Source organism: Pagrus pagrus (genome assembly GCF_965226575.1).
Source record: "Pagrus pagrus genome assembly, chromosome: 3".
NCBI lineage: Eukaryota > Metazoa > Chordata > Actinopteri > Spariformes > Sparidae > Pagrus > Pagrus pagrus.
In genome coordinates this window covers 33,879,543-33,899,401 of record NC_140187.1, presented here as the reverse complement: position 1 = coordinate 33,899,401, position 19,859 = coordinate 33,879,543, and the positions used below count along the sequence as shown (strand labels likewise).

The window sequence follows — 19,859 nt, the reverse complement described above, 5'->3', positions numbered from 1 at the left end:
TCCTCAGGCCATTCCTCAAAAGTTTTTATGGTGGCAGGTTGCATTTACTTGCTGGAGGTGCCACTGCCATCAGAGAGCACCATGGTCATGAGGGGGGGTACTTTGTCTGTAACAGTGTTTGGGTGGTTGTTCCATGTCAAGTGGCATACACATGAATGCCAGGACCCAAGGATTCCCAGGTGAACATTGACAGGTGAAGTGATTAACATTGATCAACTTGGTACAATGCAGTGTGTTTAATGTTGTGGCTGATCAGTGTATATAACATGACAAATTACTAGTTGTGGTCATACTTAAGTGTAACTGTTAATATTAAGACTGACATTTACACAGAAATACAGAAAAATATTGATATATGCACAGAAAAAGTGCATTGATCGACATGATTTCTGTGTCATGCATGAAATAAGAGGGAAATCTAAGTATTCACTATGTCATAATGGGTCACTGAGGTCTGTGTCAGATCAAAAGCTTCACAAATGTGGCTGAGATACTGAGCCTTCTTTTGCCTGAATCTCAAGGACTGAACTGTCGTACTGGCCGTCAGTATCATACAGTAGTGTCAGCTGCTATGTAGATTAAGGATCTAGGTGATCCACCAACACCAGAACACTGAGAAAAAAACGAGTAACAAACTCTACTTTTTGTTCATGTTAGCAGCATGGACGTGTTGTTAATCAAAGTTATGGAAAAATGGAAGTCATATGTTTATATTTACTATTCACCTCAGTGGTCCTTCTTTGATTTACAAATAATATCACAATTATTGTGATAATTGGGCAGCACTGTAAGCGCCGCTTTCCTCTGAGGAATGTACCTTCATAGGCCAAATTTTTGTTGAATATATGCTCCCTAAAACTGATCACATTCAGTGAGTGTGTGTGTGTGTGTGTGTGTGTGTGTGTGTGTGTGTGTGTGTGTGTGTGTGTGTGTGTGTGTTCCCACCTGTAGGAAGCAGCTGGACTGGCTCTGGCCTGACAGCTGAGGGTCACCTTGCCTTCCTTCAGGCCCTCTGGGTAAATTACACTGCTGGGCTGTTCTTCAAACACTGGCCCGCTGTCATGACCCGATACACACACGTCTCCACCTGGAATCAACAGTTTTAACAACACACTAATCACACACCAAACGTTGTGCCAGAAACATCCGAGTGGTGAGGCATTTCTATTGTGTACTCATAAACAGCACTTCCTATCAGCCATATCTCCCCTTGGTTCATGCAGTTTCCTGTTACTCTGTTCATCTATCAAAAATGGCTATTGCAAATATAAAAAAGTACAGAATTGTGGAAAAATGTAAAAACTTTTCCTTGTTTGATCTAAAGCTGGAAAAGCAGAGGCTGGGACTTAGACTGTCAAAAACAACTTGATTGAACTTGAAACTTGATAAATTAGGCCAGGGCTGCCCAAAGTTTGGCCCTGCTACAAATAAGTTGTAATAAGTAAATCCCAAATTATAAATTATTTTTCAAAATCTGAACACAGAGTGACATTTTGTGCAGGAACTCAGTCAATTCAGGGGACTTGGGATCTTTGTTCTATGGAAGCAAGCAGGCAGGTAACGAAAAAAGAACTTAGATTAACTTAAAGATTATCCTGGCAGCTCATAAACAACATAACGAATAGATATAAAACCCAGTCTAAAACGAAAATAAATAGATAAAATATAAATAAGAATGAATAAGGGTGAGGGGGGAGGGGATGTGTGTCTGTATGCGTGTGTGCTGGGGGGGGGGTTATCATCTGTTTTTTACCGTCTCCGTTACTATCAATCAAAAAGCTACTGTTATATTAGTCTCCCTATGATTACTGCTCTGCTCCCTTTTTTTTCCTATTATTTTGTTCATTTAGACAAAATGATACATTTCAGTGGCATAACAAGACATCTCAGGAATAAGGCAAAGACTGTCCAAAGCCAAGTAACAAGGACTTTTTAACTTGAGTTGTATTTCTGTAGAAGCATAGAGGAGGGCAAGAGGGAAGGGTGACCATCTGTTCTCTACTTAGGGTCAATTCATCACCCACTGAACAGGCTCCTCACACTGCTCTATGAGCTGTATACACAACTGTGACCCAATGCTATGTGGTCTGATGATGTCAGTCCACAACAAGACCAGTCCCTGACCATCTTGTTATTACACTCAATACACTCAAAGGACAAAGGATTCATTCCTCTCCATAAACAAATGGCACAACACAGGAGGACCAACTCCTCAGGTCAAGACTCTGCTGTCCACTTACATCTGAAGGAGACAAATCATTCCTTTGAGGACAACAATGTAAACATCTTGTCCAGAGAAGACAGATGGTTTGAAAGAGTAAAAGAATCCATCTATGTCAAACTGGAACGACTGTCTTTGACCAGAGGAGGTGGCCTAAGACATTACTTATCACCCACCTACAATGCAGTACTGAGTTCTCTCCTCAGACAGCTTAACAACCATTCACACCTGGGCTCACCTAGCCCTAACGACCCACATGAAGGCAGGTTTAAGTCAACGGCTGTGTCTCAATTCAGGGGCTGCAGCCTTCGTAGGGTGCATTTGAAGGGCAATTACGTCACAACGCCGCGCGAAGGCTGTCCAAATTCGAAGGCTCCTTCAAATGCAGCCCACAAATGCAGTCTGCCCTTCCCTCTTTTTGGAGGACGCACCGCTACTATCTTTCGCGGCCTCCCATATCCCAAGATCCTTTGCGCGCCACTCAGTCCCGAAACAGAAGAGGGAAAGAAAGAGAAAATGGCGACATCAAGTGGCGCAGACATGACATTCAAATTTAAGTAATGGGTTTATACTCGGTTTTTAGTCATTTGAACATCCAACACCAGATATGTTAAACTTCAAGGGACTATAAAACCTCCAAATTTTAACTTTCAGTTAAAATACGTGACGCTGGTAATGCTATGGTAAATATAGTTGTTATTCACCAATGGGCGAATGTTTTTTTTGTAATGTTGATAATTCAATTTAGATTTGACACACTGTACACACACAAATAAATGTACACGTTTGATAGATTTGAACCAAAACAGACTTTAATGCATGAACATCTGGTGACAGCATTTCATTACTGTTCAAAGCTAATATGGCATTTGTGTGAATGTGTGTGTTTCTGGTGGCGTTACACTAAAAAATATCTTTTTTAGATCTTTTCTTTATTCAATATCAACATTGTCAGCATAATTCTAAACAGATCTTGAAAACCGGTGGCTGGAAAGTTATTAGGTTTGACTTTAGTCTGATTAAGTATATTCTGAGTTTTGCATTTTCTTTGAGCATACAGTGAGTTAAAGGGTGACTCCACCATTTAACACATCCGTGTGTTTCCAGGTGTGTTTCCAGTTCTTGGGGAGTTCTTCTGCATATGTGATAAAAGTAGAATAAAGCCTTTTGTGGCTCCAGAGGAAGCTGAATGTAATCTGATAAATTGCCTCCGGTGATGTTACTCAGTAGCTAAGTTAAATTGGAGGTAACGTAGGCACCATGTTTTGAAAAGCTTTCAACTGGTCTAACATTGCACTCCTGTAACACTGTTGGGCTCATTATTGACAGTTTTAAAACAAATGATCAGAATCAATACCGCAGAACAGAGATATCATCTTTTCTCTCCACACACTCTTCTTGCTTTTCAAAACCTGAAAACATTTTATTTTGTTAAATTGGTGGATTTACCGTTTAAACAATGTACACTTGTGGAGACTCAGCCTGCACAGTGTTAGGTATAATGTGTATTGGTTTTAACAAACAGCCACCATTTTGAAAGTAACTTAACCCTAACTTCTTTCTCCCCTCAAATATATCACCTGTCGTTCTACGAGAGCAGAAAATAGTTTCCAAGACCCTGGTCATGTGCTGCAACTGCTCACAGAGCATTTTTTTCACAAAATATCTGTTATACAACAGTGACTAACTGCCCTGCCTGCTTACTTTTCAGTAGGGCATTATGTCACCGCAGCTTGATGATGGCTGCAGCTTTACTGGGCTTCACAGCTGCCATGTATCAGATCACACTGTGCAAATATTCTATTGAACATTGCAGACGCATGAAGACTTTATAATATGTGTCTGTGTGCATATGAGCATGCACATATATTATTCAGTTGACCATTGTTAATAATGAACATCACTTTTCTGCAGTGTATTATGAGCCAAGGGAGACTGGACATTTGTGACTGCAAATTTCAGCAGACCAGCAGAGCTTGTTAATTCCAACATAAGTGACAATGGTCCACCATCTATCATTCATCATATCGGTGTCTTTCAACACTGAGGCCCGGTGGAGAGAAGAGGAAAGGGACTTCTTGGAGAAAATTGAATCCCCTTCACCCGCTGTCCAAAACAACAATCATGAAATTTTAATCAGTCCCCAAAGGCCTCCACATGAACTGCACCCACACATTCAACTCACTCTCTCTATCTCCCTAACACACACACACAAAAACACGCACACACACACACGCGCACACACACACACACACACACACACACACTTGTGTGAGTTAACGACTAAAATGTAACTACTTTTTAAATGTTGCTGCAGCGAGTAAATGATGTGCAACCACAAATATTTTCTAGCAGTTCTGTTAAGTGTGTCGAGATTCAAAATATCAGGGCGATACGAGGAAATTTGGGGACACTATTGACTGCTAAAGCAAAATGGGGATGATCCTGTCACCTAGAAATTACATTCTCATTACTCAAATGTATTCTTAATTACATTTGAGCGGAAAAGTTTTTTTTGTTTGTTTGTGACATATCAAAAATACATTTTTAATCAACATGTTTTTGCCGTCAGTTTTCTTGCTTTGCTACAATGCTCCCGACCACATGAATTTGAACAATCTCGTTCTAGTATTTTTTATTTTTCTGTGAAACACTTGTAATCCGGGCATAAATATGTTTCCCTTTAAATGTAATTGAGAACGCATTTTAGTTGTATGAGATGATGAAGAAGAAGAAGAAGAAGAAGAAGGAAAAAAAAAAAGAAGAAGCAGAAGAGGAAGTAGAAGAAGAAGAAGAAGAAGAAGAAGAAGAAGCACAGCACAGCACACTGTGAAGTGGGGCTTACCGACAGCCTCCTTCAGAGCCACGGAGCTGAGGACCAGCAGACACAGCAAGCGCTCCATCATCTGGATCCAGCTGGATTACTACAGGACCACAAACAGATCGGGAGCAGATGGGATCAAAAACCGTTATCCTTTTCAGACTGGAAGAAGAGATGTCCAATTTGGCCCTGTGTAGAAAAAAGAAGAATACTTCCATGAATAACAGCTCTACAGAGGAACTGAATTTATTTAGAATGGATGGCTTAAAGAAATGTAAAAATCTTGTTTTGTTAATGAGCAAGGAGAACACCATCATTGAGATGCACATTATATTTTATTGAGGTAGAATATGAGTACAATGTTGAAGAAGGAAATTGAATACAAGTGCAATGTTGATGAAGTGTTGAGCAGCTGCGGTGTGGGGAAGGGATCTACGGCTTGTCCCAGGGCTGGCAGGTGGTGGTGGTACATTACAGGAATTGGATTGCCAGTTTGGTTGGTTTTGCTAGATCGAGTGTGTAGACCAGGCACTCTTCTGAGATGCAGTGAAGGTCAGACATGGATAGATGGAGATGAGAATTAAATTTAGCAGACAGTGTGGTGAACTCTGAGCACCGAAGGAAACCAAAGAAGAACAATGGGAATGTCGATTCCGGAGTATGGGCTAGATGGTGAGGTAGGAGGCTAGAATGTAGGGTCTTGAAGTAGTGGGACAAGAGATTGGGAGTTGACGTTATTGAAGTGAATGGGAACGGATTTTCTTGACCATTGTGTCCCAGTAGCAGAGCAGCGATTATGATGGGGGTAGATTTCGAAAATTGGTTGAATAAGTTCTTGAAAGGACTTGAGAACTCGGGTGCCCATGTGGCTTACAATAACCACTGGCTGTAGAAACCCTAAAACCGGCAGAAGGGGCAGCATCAGTGAAGAGCTGAATAATGTATGGGTTAGACAGTTGGTCTTCGTAGATGAAGGTGATGCCATTCCAGTTTGCGAGAAGGCGCTTCCAGGGGCACGTTTCAGCTTTGGATGAGCTGTCGAGGGCATCTGTGTTGGAAGTGATGGTATGCTGCAGCCAGATCCATTGAAGTAATTGCAGATGAATCGACCTCCTAACTGCAGCACCAGTCTACCTTTTTGTCCATGCCTTGGGCTAAGGGTATGGAGGCAACAAAGCTTGTGACTTTTGGCTTTTTTAAGCTTTATTTTATTTTATTTTATTGTTAAGGTGCATGGTTCCCGCAGTGGCGAAATCTAGATGATCCATGTGTGGAGGATTAAGCTTGAAGCAGGAAAGGTGCGACAGTGCAACTGTAGTCGAGGCACCCCACGTGTGTGTCCTAAATTGTTGAAGCCGTGCTGCTGCATTGAAGGTGAACTGAACGTGATAGAAAACCTGTGCCTCCGAAACAGAGGACCAGTTCGAGGACCAGAGTCAGGTAATCATCAAAATCCTGTCAACTGGAGCTAGACAGAAAATCTCTATATATCTAGCTAGGTCGATGTACATATTGGTGAGGATTTGTTGTCGAAGGTATGACGAGACGGGAGAGGGTTGAGGAGGAAGTTGCTAGATGGAGGGATTTCTGAAGCCAAGGAAAATTGAATGTTTCTTGGGATAGGTGCGTATGGAGGAATTGTACATGGTGCAGCAAGGATGGCTGGTGGGTTGCAGAGAGAAACTTGGGAGACAGGCAGCCCTGAGCTGCTTGGTGCAAGTGCCAACCCGGTGGCAGTAAGAAGTGGGAGAGGTTGCTGTAGAGGAGGAATGAAGGGCTGGCAACTTGGTGCCAGTAGAAAGGGATAGAGGTCGTTACAGAGGAGGTAGTGGTGAGAGGACCTGGCAACCTGGTGCCAGTAGACGTAAGTAGAGGTTGCTGCAAAGAGGTAGTGGGGGGAGGAACTGGCAATCCGGTGCCAGAAATGTGAGAATCCCTGCGTTCCACTACCCATGCTACCATACTATTAAGTATGTCCTAATACAAAGTATGTGAAATGCAGTATGCATAAATACTATGACATCTTACTACATCCGGTTGCATTTTGGAGTATGCAAACCAGTGCTTTTCTGGCTGTTCTGACCCAGAATCCTCTGTGCAGCGGAAGATATGTCACATTCATCCCGGTGTGTCACGCAAATATAAACAAAGCCGAGACAGGACGAACATTTAACGGCTCCCTGACAGATGAACCGAAATGACAATTTGAAAAAAGTGTCAGTACTGAATTCTTTGTATGTAGGCTGCAATGTTTTTTTTGGAGCGAAAGGGTCAAAGTTCAGAGTGCACTGTCACAACAAAGTGGCATGTTCTAGTTGTATGCATACTGCATGCAACAGTATGTACTTTGTAGGGGCTGCTGCATAATGTACTAATAGTAAAAGTAAAGTATGCGATTCGGAAAACACCCTTTGTACCACTTGTATGCATCCTGCATGCGACAGCATGTACTTATAGGGGCTGCTGCATTACCTACTAATAGTAAAAAGAAAAGTATGTGATTTGGAAAACATCCTGTGTCCAATTGAATGCATACTGAATGCAACAGTATATAATTTGTAAGGGCAGCTGAGGTACATACTAGGGTAAAAACGAAAAGTATGTGATTCAGAATGCGCCCATGAAGGTTATTACGAAAAAGAAACAGTAGTGGGGAGAGGAACTGGTGCCAATAGAGAGACATAGAGGTTGTTGCAAAGAGGATGTAGTGGGGAGAGGAAGTGGCAACCTGGTGCCAGTAGAATTAGGAAGAGGTTGTTGGAAGGACGAGAAGCGTTGTGTGAACCCAGTATCTCGGTGCCATTTATCACATTTGATGTGCTGTGACTTATTGGAGGGCCCTGAGTGCAAAGTGGAGATGCGTCCATGTCCCAGGTGGGTCGCCTGTCTAGGGAAGCGAGCGAGGGAGCAAGTAGGAGTTGATGAGGGAGGAATTGCCTTGTTGTTCACTCCTCTGGTGGTGGCTGGTCTTCTTCTAGTGGAACATGTGGGTGGTACCATTGTCCTCCGGGCTTGCTGCAGGCTGAGATTAAAGGAGACTGGAGCTGAGCTGAGGAGGTCCTTGTCAGAGGGGCTGATGGACAGGAGGTCCATGTCGAAGCAATCCATGGGTGAGTCCAAGGTTTCTACTGACTTGAGACTGCCATGTGGTGCTCTTATGAGTGATAGGGTTGATGTTCCATGCACAAGAAACGAGAAAGGCAGGCATGAAGCATGGTGAGGTTTATATAGGCACATGACAGGAAGGGGAGTGATTGAGGTGAGGTCCTGCTCCTGAACTTCAGCTAAAACTTTATCTCCATTAAAAAACAGTTTTCAGCCAACATGTGACACAGTTATTGAGTTACTCTTCTCATTGTCTTTTAAATGTTAACTCAAACTTTCTCTCTGCCCTCTCTCTCTCTACAGTCTCTCCATCCATTTGGCATTCTCTATAAAAAAGGTAATACCAGAAAGTATTTTATTATAGTAGGATCATTAATAGTGTTGTGAAGCCTTTAGAAATGCTCACCTGCTATCGTACACATTTGCATAATACCTTTGTAAACACAAGTTCCCTAATTATTCTTTAGACCCCACAACAAATTAGACCACAGACTCCCTTCACTGTACATGATTCCACCACAGTGAAATCAAACCTGTGTGGACTTTTGTAACACAGCATTCAATGAATGATGCTGCAGTGAATCTAGTTTAATTTTGTTGAGGTCCCCCTCCTCAGAGACTTTTGCTAGTGTTAAAGCCCCACTATGAGTTTGAAGTTAACAAACCTGAGATAATGTTGAACACCACAGTGGCAGGACAGAATGCACCAAAAAGAAAATATGTGCTGGAAATTGGACAGAAAATTAAAGGTTTGAAAGGAAATTGCAAACAAACATTTATGCACTCAGGGCTGCAGCTTGCCTTGAGAAAATCATCCCAGTTTTCTTTTATAGGCCATCCAATATATCCAAGGTTCTTTCTTAATACAAAGTTGTTTGCAGTGCATGGCAGTTGTTCTTCAGGCTTGCACCTTGACAGAAGCCACCCTTCTGGAGAATTCAAGAAAGGTTCTGTAAGATGTATACCACTTACACACCAAAATTAGTGTTGGTTAGTTAAATTAATGTGCATATGCTGTTTAATAAGCGGGTAAACCTGCTAAAAATGGGTGGCTGGCTTTCACATTGCCAGTAGACAAGCATGCCTTTTTTGTGTTACATTCAATGTCACAAAAGTCACAAGGGTGTTGTGTTTACATCACAGTCGATTGGAGCTAGAGCCCTATCAACAGCTGGAATTACTACTGTTGTTTGACCTGGGAATGAATGCAGATTATATCCATTCACATTAAAGACAAACGCCAGATATCAGTGGTTGTTTGTGGGGTTTTTGTCCAGTGTGGAAAAAATAAAACATAGTTCAAGCTTCTAAAGAGTTGCTATAATGTAGAGGTCTTCAAAGGGCCACTGTTTAACAGATCAATATGTCACGCAGTTCACGTCTGGGAGTCATTTTTGAGTCATTATGGTTCCATTGTGAGCCACTACACTAATCAGAAATCTTACAAAGAGCACTATTTTTTCTGTCAGTCCCATTTTATTCACTTTTATTGTTTTGTTTAAAAAAATACCCTAGGGCATACAAAGAGTGGGGCTCTTTGAAAATGAACATATTGAGTAGTAATTTGAATTAGCTGAATGAATTTGGGAAAAAAAAGGCTTCATTTGTGTCCTGACCTTTACAACGCACTGCAGCTCTTACTGGCTCCTGACAAAGCCCCTAATGTGCCTCTCTTTACATTTGATCACAGTGAATTACTGCAATACCAAACTGTGTTGACAAGAACACAATCCCCTCCTCTCTTCAAAGGAAATGAACCAGGGTCACTTTAAACATAACAAAATGTTTTTTTAAACAGAAATTGTGGATTTAAGAGATAACTGGAAAGTGTAGACAAATCTCAGTGTTTGAAGCTGTTTTCATGTGCTCCATGTTGCATGCATGCTAGATTAGTCCTATTGTGATGTGACTGAGTGTCCAGTACGTATGCATGGCAGTAGTGGAATGAAGGAGAGACAATATGCAGGTTCCAAAGAGCAGTGATGAATTTCGTGATGTTGAGAACTTAGCACTCAGCCCCTACCAGCCGATGAAGATAAGATAAGACTTGATTTATCCTTCACCGGGGATATTCACGTGTTATAGCAACTTACAGATTGAGTGAAAGATAAAAAAAATAGATAAAAGCAAAAGCAAAGATAAAAATACACAATAGAATAACAGAAATATAGAATAAAATACTACTGTCAATAACAATAAAGATATACATATGTAAATCCTAATGTGAAAAGCAAGAAAATGTAGTGGAGCGAAAAGAACAATGTTTCCCTCTGAACTGTAGTGAAGTAAAATTATAAAGCTAAGCATAACCATGCTTGGGTACAGTACTTGAGTAAATGTACTTACTTACATTCAACAACTGGTCAAACAGTATCCCATCTATTTTGTGTCCTACCTATTAATGAAAACAAGTAGAACAGTTACAATCAATACTGCCTGAACAAAAGGTCAGATTTGGGGGGGTATTTGTAAGTCCTCCATTTTCCAGGTCAACACTCAAGACAGAACTGTGTGTAAATTCTGTTCACAGCAAGAACCAAATGTATCAATCATGTACAATCAAAAAGTGTGATGTGAGTTTTGATGTAAGTGGACCTTCAATTTGAAACTGCTGAACCTTTCACAGCCACATTCATCCCAAGATAAGTTGTCCTGACATGACTTAAATATCATCACAACCAAACTCAGGTGTCACTTACAATTGAGCACACTCCATTTACTGATGTAGACCAAAAGATGACGCTGAAAGTTCAGGGAAAACGTTAGTAAGTGGACCAAGTTCTTGAGCTTTTGTCAAACTACTATTCTAAGTGCTGTATTGTAAGCAACTGGACTTGTTTCAGTTTCCAGTTGCCTACGATACAGCACTTAGAATTACCATGATGAAAGGGTGTCAAACTACTATGTCAAGAATTAACTTCACACTCAACTTTAATTATGTCCTCTATCTATTATGTCCTCTATCCATGCATAGAGGAAATTATTTCCCAATCAAAATAAGGAAATTAGCTTTGTGGGCACATAAGTCTGATAAACTAGGTTTATTTGGTTTGTCTGAAACTGTCAACTCCCTTTTTTATTTCTAACCAAAGGACCTCTGAGGGCCCCTTCTATCTGTGTATCACCTGATGTCCTAAAAGAGACAACCCCACTTTATTGGCTTTCATTCACTAAATATAACAAAGGATTACAATTTTCCACGCACCAGGCCTGTCTGACTTCAGTCAAACACACACATCACTATCAGTGTGAACTCTCACACAACCTGCTGAGATAGAAGGGAAGGTTACAGCTAAAATGAAATCTAAATATACGTGGAAAATTGGACACAAAAACCATAACAATGGAGGAGAAAGAGTGCACGAGAGGAAGAGTAAATGTAGGAGCGACGGACAGATGAACAGAGGGAGAGGAGGATGGGAGATGATACAAAATAAAGAGGAGGACAGACAGAGAGAGAGAGGCCATGAGAGAGTAAGAAGAGATCAGTGTATCATGTAACTTCATGACCCCTCATTGTCTGGGCATCAGAGTACGGCAGAGTACACTCAGCTCAGTGATTATAACAGGCAGAAACCACATTAGATGTTTTACTGAAGTAAAAGTGTGACACTTAGATAGGTTGAGAATTTACTTGCAGTGGTGTGATTTTGTGTTTTGTGTTCATACCTGGGCAAGTAGCATCTGTGTGTGGGAAACACAACTGTGCTTACTGAACTAAATTTCCCAAACTAAAGCTACTGCAACCATCATGCTTTGGTTTAGATTTAATATGACTAGGTTTTGAGTGACAGGAGGTGAGCAACACGTACTCATATCTCAACGAAAAACAGTTGATTTGTCAGTGGCTTGTAAAATAACACAAGGGCAAATTCTTAGACACAGACACTTTTCTGCTCACATTGCACCAGATTCTTAAAAACAAGATGTGTTAGCATGTGATGGGATTCTCGTTGTGAACGGTATTGAAAGACCTAGAAAAAAATCTAAGAACTAAGAGAACAATAACAATGCAAAGGGAGGGAGATGAAAAGCTGAGGAGAGTGACACAGACACTGCAGCACATTAGGACACTAATGCTACAGCTAAACCAGGTGAAGGTTTGTCTGAACATGTCTAATACTATTTCACAACCACATGATCTCTGTCTCAAGACATAGTTAGAATACACAGAACAGTTATTAGTAAGAAAACATCACAGTGAGATAAACTGAAATATTTGACAATTTGAATACTGCATTAGTTATTTTGTTACAGTGAATAAAAACCCTTCAAGGTCAGTTTTTCAGCAGCAAATCCTTTCTGAAGACAAACAAAAAACAACCATTCCCTGTGGAATTCCTTTCAAAGTGTCGACCCTTCAGGTTCTGAGCATTTACTCCTGATAGCACACTGAATCTCTGTGGCCATCCCTGCGGGGTAAGTGTAAGCCTGAGCCTGATCTGCTGCCTTCACACTACCCACCAATCTGTTTTCTCTGTCTGTGTCTAATAGGAGTCAGAAACACAGCCTAGGATAACAGTAAAGAATGAGAAGCTCTTACTTTTGGAAAAGACTGACCCACGGCCTTCATCTTGTTTCACTGCTTGCAAACAAAAATCTCAGCTTAGTGAAACCTGATTTAGTGTGGACAAAATACAAAAACAGTCCTTCATTAGACTGGTTCAAACATCACTGAATAATAGTCACACGGTGGCCACCTGGACTGTGAAGTGACTGGAGACATCCTGTCTACTACTGACACTGATAAACTGCTTTATCTGCCCATGCTCAGTGTTCAGGTACTCTCTAGAAGGGATGCTGTAACACAATATGACACTGTGCAAAGGATGATGATGCTTCCTCTGTGGAGGTAGGCAGGCAAGGCAGCTCCTGGCTGCAGACAGTCATGCTGAGTGAAATGCATTGTTCGCCTGGAAGTAAATGAATAATGTAATGTTAATGTTCCCATCCTTTACTCTTCTGCAACAACTGTCATGTCACTCTTACTGATCATAATTTTACTTTGCCATGTAACGTTAACCATATGACTGAACACATTAAAGCTATATTCACAGCAGCGCCGGATGTTTGTTTCTTTTAAATTGTATTTACTTGCGTTACATTGACAGTTCCCCTGCAACCAACAGCAATGGCAATGGTCATGTCTTGACCCTTTGTGACCATTATACACTAAAAAATAAATATTGCAAAATTGCGTTTCTGGTCGTAGTTTGGTTCATAATGAGTTAAAGTGAAACTCTCGCCAAAATGCAACCTTGGCTTTTTTTGTGAAGGAACCCGAGTCAAGCCTTCGTGTAAAAGCATAATTACGACAAAAAAGGCAAGATTTACCGTAGTTTCGTTTTCGGGTCAAAATCATTTTCAATTGTGTGCTAGGGGCAACATTACGGTAGCATCAAAATCGCTATTTTTAAAACACTAAGAAGACTCGACACAACATGAAACTGCTCGTAGTATCACCAGGGTCTCTACACATGAACACGAGCATTGAGAACATTGTTTGTGTACACAGAGTTTACTAAAAAGAAGGTTTTTGAACAACTCACGTTAGCAGTAGCTTGTTCCGCTCATCTCCGTCCTGCCAGTCGACAAGAGTCGATCCCTGAGTGCGACGTAACATGGAGGAGAGTAAAGGTGGAAAGCTCCTAAAGCGTCGCACTCGGAGATCAACTCTTTAGCGCATTTAGTGTCTTGATCGTTGCTTTGTTTGTTTGCCGAATTAATTTTGGGAGATGCACCACATGTTAGTGCTTGGTAATTCTGTGTTGACTCTGTGTTGTTTGCAGGAGGATTATTTTGCCGTGATCCGAAGAGAATGTAAGTGTTACCACCCCGATTCCCTGTTTTGGAGTTTCCCCATTAGGCTTTAGGGACACCTCCCCCTTTGGGCAGTGTCCGTTTGTTATTTTCTTGGTTAGAGTGGTGGGGACGTGGTTAATGTCAGCTGTCCTTGGGCAGCAGTCTCGGGAGCACATCCAGAGGATTTTTGTGGGGTGGCCTGTTAAGTTCGCTTCTCAAAGCCTGCTGGGTTACAGTGCGTAAATATGAGTTGGTCCCTGAGGCTTATTGTCAGAAGTTCAGAGATTGGGTGAAAGGTGATAAGCAGACTAATGTGGAGAATGCTCGTGATTTGCTGTGTCATTTTAACCGTTGGTGCTCTGCTGCTGATGTGGACAATTTTGATTACTGACTTTCATACCTCATGTTATCACGTTGCCTGTTTTATCCTTAATTCCTTTGAAACAGTGAGTCTCTCTTTTTGTCATGGCCTAGAGCCAGCTGTGACAGTACAAAAAAAACCAAATCATTTTTAATGAATCTTATTTTTTTATTTTTGGTGTAATGGAATCTTAAATTGTGCAAAATAATGACATCATTTATGATAGTCTTGTTTTAGGTGTCATGATATAATGAGTAAGTGTTACTGGTGAGAGACAAATATCAGTGTTCTGCTAGAAAGTAAGAGTATTAAACTGTGTATAAATAGTGTCGGTCACATTAGTGGATTTGGTATGTCAGATTAGAGAGGCTCTATGTAACAATTTGTAGCAAATAAAACAATTATTCATATTTTTTTATATTGGCTGTATGTGAGCAGATTGTAATGTGACGTGAAAAGCGAGACCTTCCTCATCTCTGTCCTGTGGATGATTTGTTTAAGTAGTTTAATGCTGCTGGACTGTGGATTTCTTTGTGAAGGACTCGGGTTGGGTTTTCCACGACAGTCTAAAGGATGTGAATTAATGACGTTCCCGGCTGCATCTTCTTAGTGCTTCTTTCCGCTCTGCTAACAGATAGCAACAGGAGCTAACGCTGGGTTACAAATGGAGTCCGTTCACATAAACCAACTACCAGCTTCAAGCACAACAAAATCATTTCACAGAGAACCTTTAACTGTTGTGCTGAGCTGCATGTTGGTACATAAAAACTGTCTGAATTGTGTGTTACCAACTTTTTAAAAAACTGTTGTTGACATTGCAAACTTGTCAGAGACAGTTGCTTATTGGGCTGTACAATATGGTAAATAAAAAAAAATACAAAGTAAATAATAATAAAAATTGACAGATTGTATTATATTGTATTGTATTATTATATGTATATTGTGATTGTGATAAAGTCACGATTAAAGATTTAATTTTTGCATCACAATTTTCATTTCCACTGAAAGAAACAAATAAATTGTGATGAAGTGACATTTGTTGGGGTCTTTGCCAAATGAACATGTTTTCTTAAATCTGGAAAACAAGATAAGTAGGACAGGACACCTCTGCAGCACTACAGTTGTCTACTGTTCCGTCAAAATATTTCAGTTATATCCAGCAGACATAGATTTTATTTAGAGTCTAGTTCTTGACAACTTTATTATTATAAATCCAATATTCACTTGTTCTGAGACGGTAGTATTTTTAAAGCTTTTTCTCAGAAAACAGTGACTCTGGCTGTCCTGCCATTTCAGACCTCCCTGGGTGCCCCGGTAGTCCTGCTGTACAACCAGAGGGAGGGAGGGAATGCTAATGGCTACTGGCTACTGTATTGTTTTGTGATTGTACATAGTCCAATCATTCACTGCCAAACATAATTCATGGCTACTCTTTGCTCATGCTTGGGTCATGGCTATAGAAGGAAAGCAGAAATGACTCAAGTAAAAAGTAAATACAAACTGTATACAAATAATAAATGCTGTACACATCACATTTATTATTAAAGGATATCGTCCAAGTCATCTTTAATATCGTGATAATTATCGTATCGTGGACTATATATTGTGATGAGTTTTGGTATCGTTGCATCTCTATATATTACAGTATTGTAAAAATATCGATTATAGTTGCTTTAACGTACAACTTCTGATGCTTTACTGTTGATTTCAATATATTTCGAGGAGGACAAATGTGTTTTTACTCTGGAAAATTAGCTGTCAAAAAAGTATTATTTTGTTATGTTGGAATACATATCTTCCTGGTTATAGACCTGCAGTCTGTTTCACTGAGTCAGTTCAATGTAGTCAAGCCAAACAATGCTGATGATTTTTATCAGCTTAGCCTACAGATCTCATTAATTAGAATACTCTCTGTGGTAGAAGGAGCCTGTAAGGTACTGTCCACATGGTGGATGGTGGCTGGCCCAGACTCCACATGATGGAGCAGCCTGGTGTCAGACTGCATCTAATGTAGCTTTAGAGAGGAGGTTTATTGTTATCATTGTCTGTTTGCTCTGCTGTCTGTATGTACATCAGAGCCTTTTTATGTAGATTTTATGAAAAGTACTACAAGTGATTTTCAAAAAACTTTTTACACTGATAATGATAACATCACTTTAAAGTGCTACCAAACTGTCCTACCAATTCTTATTTACTGATTTCAAATTTAAGATTAATTCCTTGTCGTGCTCTTTTATTCTGCCCAAAATCTGTGGTATCTCCTAAAGAGACTGGAAACACTGGTATGGCTACATAGTGGACCAGCTGCCCTGCTCTCCATTGTCTGGCAGCCATTCATGAAATAGCTGAGCATCCAACAAAGCTCAACCCTACAGTGCTCCAGCTCTTATACCATGCAGATGGTAAGCAAGACGCTCAGTTCTGTTCGTCTGAGTCAGACTGATGGTATGCACACACTGTGGAGAGTGTGTAGGGGCAGATATGTGTGTTTGAGAAATAGTCAAATGTGGTACCAGAGTTAAATCTCTCCGCTCAAGCACTGTTGTGTGAAGTCGCCCTTTTAAAAAGCAGAAAAGAAATGAATGACCTTTGAAAAGCACGACTAGAGGGATTATTTTGCATTCAGACCAAATATTTGTGCATGAGGTAAGCTGTGCGTCTGACCCTACCTTGGGGTTTCTATCTTTGTGAGAATACTTAAAGGATAACTACCGTTTTTTACAACCTGGACCTTATTTCTAGCAAAATATATGATCATTTACTCACCCAGATAACTTTGGTGTCATTTGTAGTCGTTCGGATGAAATTAGATCCAGTGTAGCGCCGGTATATCCATATAATGCGAGTGACGGGGCATCGACACACAGCCTCTATATAACACATTATCTGCCACGAAACTAGTTCATTTCACCAATATTTTGTTATGATATGCTAGTGCTATTCCCCTCTGAGTCCGGGCTCGTCTATTGTCAACATCCGGGGTCTGTAGGTTGACCTACTACCTCTGACCTGGAAGATGTCGTCTCTTATCTGCGCGCGCACCCGCGACAGCCGGCTTGTTTACCTGTAGCTGCTACTGCTAGTTTGACCCCGGATGTTGATAACAGACGAGCCCGGACTCAGAGGGGAATAGCACTAGCATATCGTAACAAAATATTGGTGAAATGAACTAGTTTCGTGGCAGATAATGTGTTATATAGAGGCTGTGTGTCGGCGCCCCGTCACTCGCATTATATGGATATATCGGCGCTACACTGGATCTAATTTCGTCCGAACGACTTCAAATGACACCAAAGTTATCTGGGTGAGTAAATGATCATATATTTTGCTAGAAATAAGGTCCAGGTTGTAAAAAACGGTAGTTATCCTTTAAACATCTGAAAAAGCAAGCATGATCCACCTCAATGATTTGGAGCTTTTGTAAGATCTACAAACATGTATGTGTATTTTAATTCTCCCCTCATATCTTTATTTTTATTTATGTATATATGCTTGCTTAGAGGTTGACCATCTGAGGAGGTCCTTCAGCTTGGGTGATGGCAAAGCATTATTGTCAGGGGAAAGTAGAGAGATTCCAAAGAATCAAAAGAGGTTGAGAGCTGATTTCACAATCAAGGATCAAAAACTGGCCTGGCCACTAGAGTCCATTATGAACTCCTTACATTGTCCTTTAGAGTCCGTTATCGTCCCAGAGAAATTGGCCGGGTGATTTCTTGATTTTATACTGCAGCTACAACAACCATCTACATCACACACAGCTCAGTGACATACTGATGCTCTTCATCAACCGTGTGTGTAACTACCAAACTCAATCATGTTACAGTGTCGGCTTTATTTTGTGCAGTTTTTCTAAACATGTATTCCATATTTGTGAATAAGAATAATATCATGGCTTACGTCATCATTCCTGTTTCGATGTAGACTTTTCTTGCTGTGGTTTTCACGTCTCAAGTAATTTTAACTCCTTTCATTGCTTGTACAGGAGCTGCATTCTAAAATCACCAGACTGTAATCTCTCAGTCTGGTTTGTGCAGTTACTTGGCACCAAGCCATCCGTCTTGGGGTTATACTAATGTATTATTGATGGGTGCTGAGTCAAGAGAGTGCTGTGTATCAGTACAGTGCTGCTTGACCTTAGTCTGCCCTTTAACACTATTGACCGTGCCCTTTCTGAACAATACATTTCAAACAACAGGATGGTATTTCTGCCTTGGAGTGAGTCTGTTATCCTACCATTTGTCAGATAGGAAGATTTTTAGGAGTTTATCTCATCAGTGTGTGTGATCCTGCAGAACACTTCAAGAAACTCTTGAACTTATTCTGTCCTCACTGTATATGACTGGAAAGGGCATAGTGTGAATATGAATGGATAGCCCGGAAAGGTTGCTTCACACAAACTACACAAGTGTTTTCACCTGTTACATGCTACACTTGGCCATAGAGAGGGACGAGGCCCAATGAATCATACAAATGCTGCTAATAATAACAACAATAATAATAATAATAATAATATTCAATAATCTGGCCAAACACTGTATGAAATGGACATGCGTTTCAGATTCTTTAGGAGTCTTTATAGCTACACTTCAGTGAAACAGGAATGTTTATCATGTGCCTTGAACACCTCACCAACAAGCGCTGTTGTTACGTAGTTCATAGTGGGCTCCGCCCTCCACCCCGCATTTACTTCCCACAGAGAGACAGACACAACAACAATGCAGCAAGCAAAGAGGTCGTTCCCAAAAAAAGACACAGTCTCAGTAGTCAGTGGTTTGGAACTGGTTTTGTTTTGCGGATGATCGATTGATGATTCAACATAACGGTACACATGCCCTGTGTGTGTGTGTCCTGTGTATGACTTTGAAGGTGCACTGTTTACAATGGCAGGGCCACTTTGTTTACAATAAAAGCATTAAAATGAAAGCAATACTTTGTAATTTGAAGGTTGTTTTTAAGAAGGAAAAAAATCGTAAATCAAGTTTTGTGTGAAAAAATCAGAGATTCAATTTTTAGGACCTATCGCCCAGCCCTACCCCATCCTGATGTTTTGAGAGGCAAAAATCCAAGACAACATCCCTGCCAGCCTGGACCCTCACCAGTATGCTTTCAGAACCAACAGATCGAAAGAGGATGCCATATCTACTGCCCTCCCCTCAGTCTTCACACACCTGGGGATAAGAACAGCTGTATCAGAATGCTGTTTGTTGACTTCAGCTCAGCATTCAACACAATCTCACCCATGAAGCTGGAATTACAGTTCTGCAAAATAACCAGAGGTCTCTGCAGACGTACACAGAAGGGGGTCATGGTTGCCTGCAGGTCACATAGGCTCACATAACAGTCGATGTGCAGCAACAAGCTGATTGTTTGATCCAACTTCCTGTTGGGAGGCAAAGAAAAACTAAATTGAAAGAATAAAAGTAACTATAAAAGAATGTCTCAGAATGACACCCGGGCATGTATCAACCTCCTGTACTCAGAGTGATAATCAACTCATCACTATGCTGTAATTAATTGATTGTGATCAACAAGCAGAAAAAGTATCTAAT

General features: G+C 40.7%; 1 protein-coding gene across 6 annotated transcripts in view; it reads right to left on the bottom strand.

Moving 5' to 3' along the window:
- cntn2 (contactin 2) overlaps window positions 1-19,859 on the bottom strand; it is a 75,919-nt gene that overhangs the window by 28,759 nt on the left and 27,301 nt on the right. For 4 of the 6 annotated variants that reach the window (XM_084349964.1, XM_084349965.1, XM_084349963.1 and 1 more), the window contains 2 exons: window positions 5,067-5,231; window positions 946-1,087 (listed from right to left, as the gene is read on the bottom strand). In XM_084349964.1, coding sequence (XP_084206090.1) covers window positions 946-1,087; window positions 5,067-5,127 — 203 coding nt within the window. In that variant the 5' untranslated portion in view covers window positions 5,128-5,231. Of the gene's footprint in view, window positions 1-945; window positions 1,088-5,066; window positions 5,232-10,497; window positions 10,518-19,547; window positions 19,691-19,859 lie in introns of those variants that run through there. The other 2 variants (XM_084349967.1, XM_084349968.1) reach the window with 2 other exon arrangements.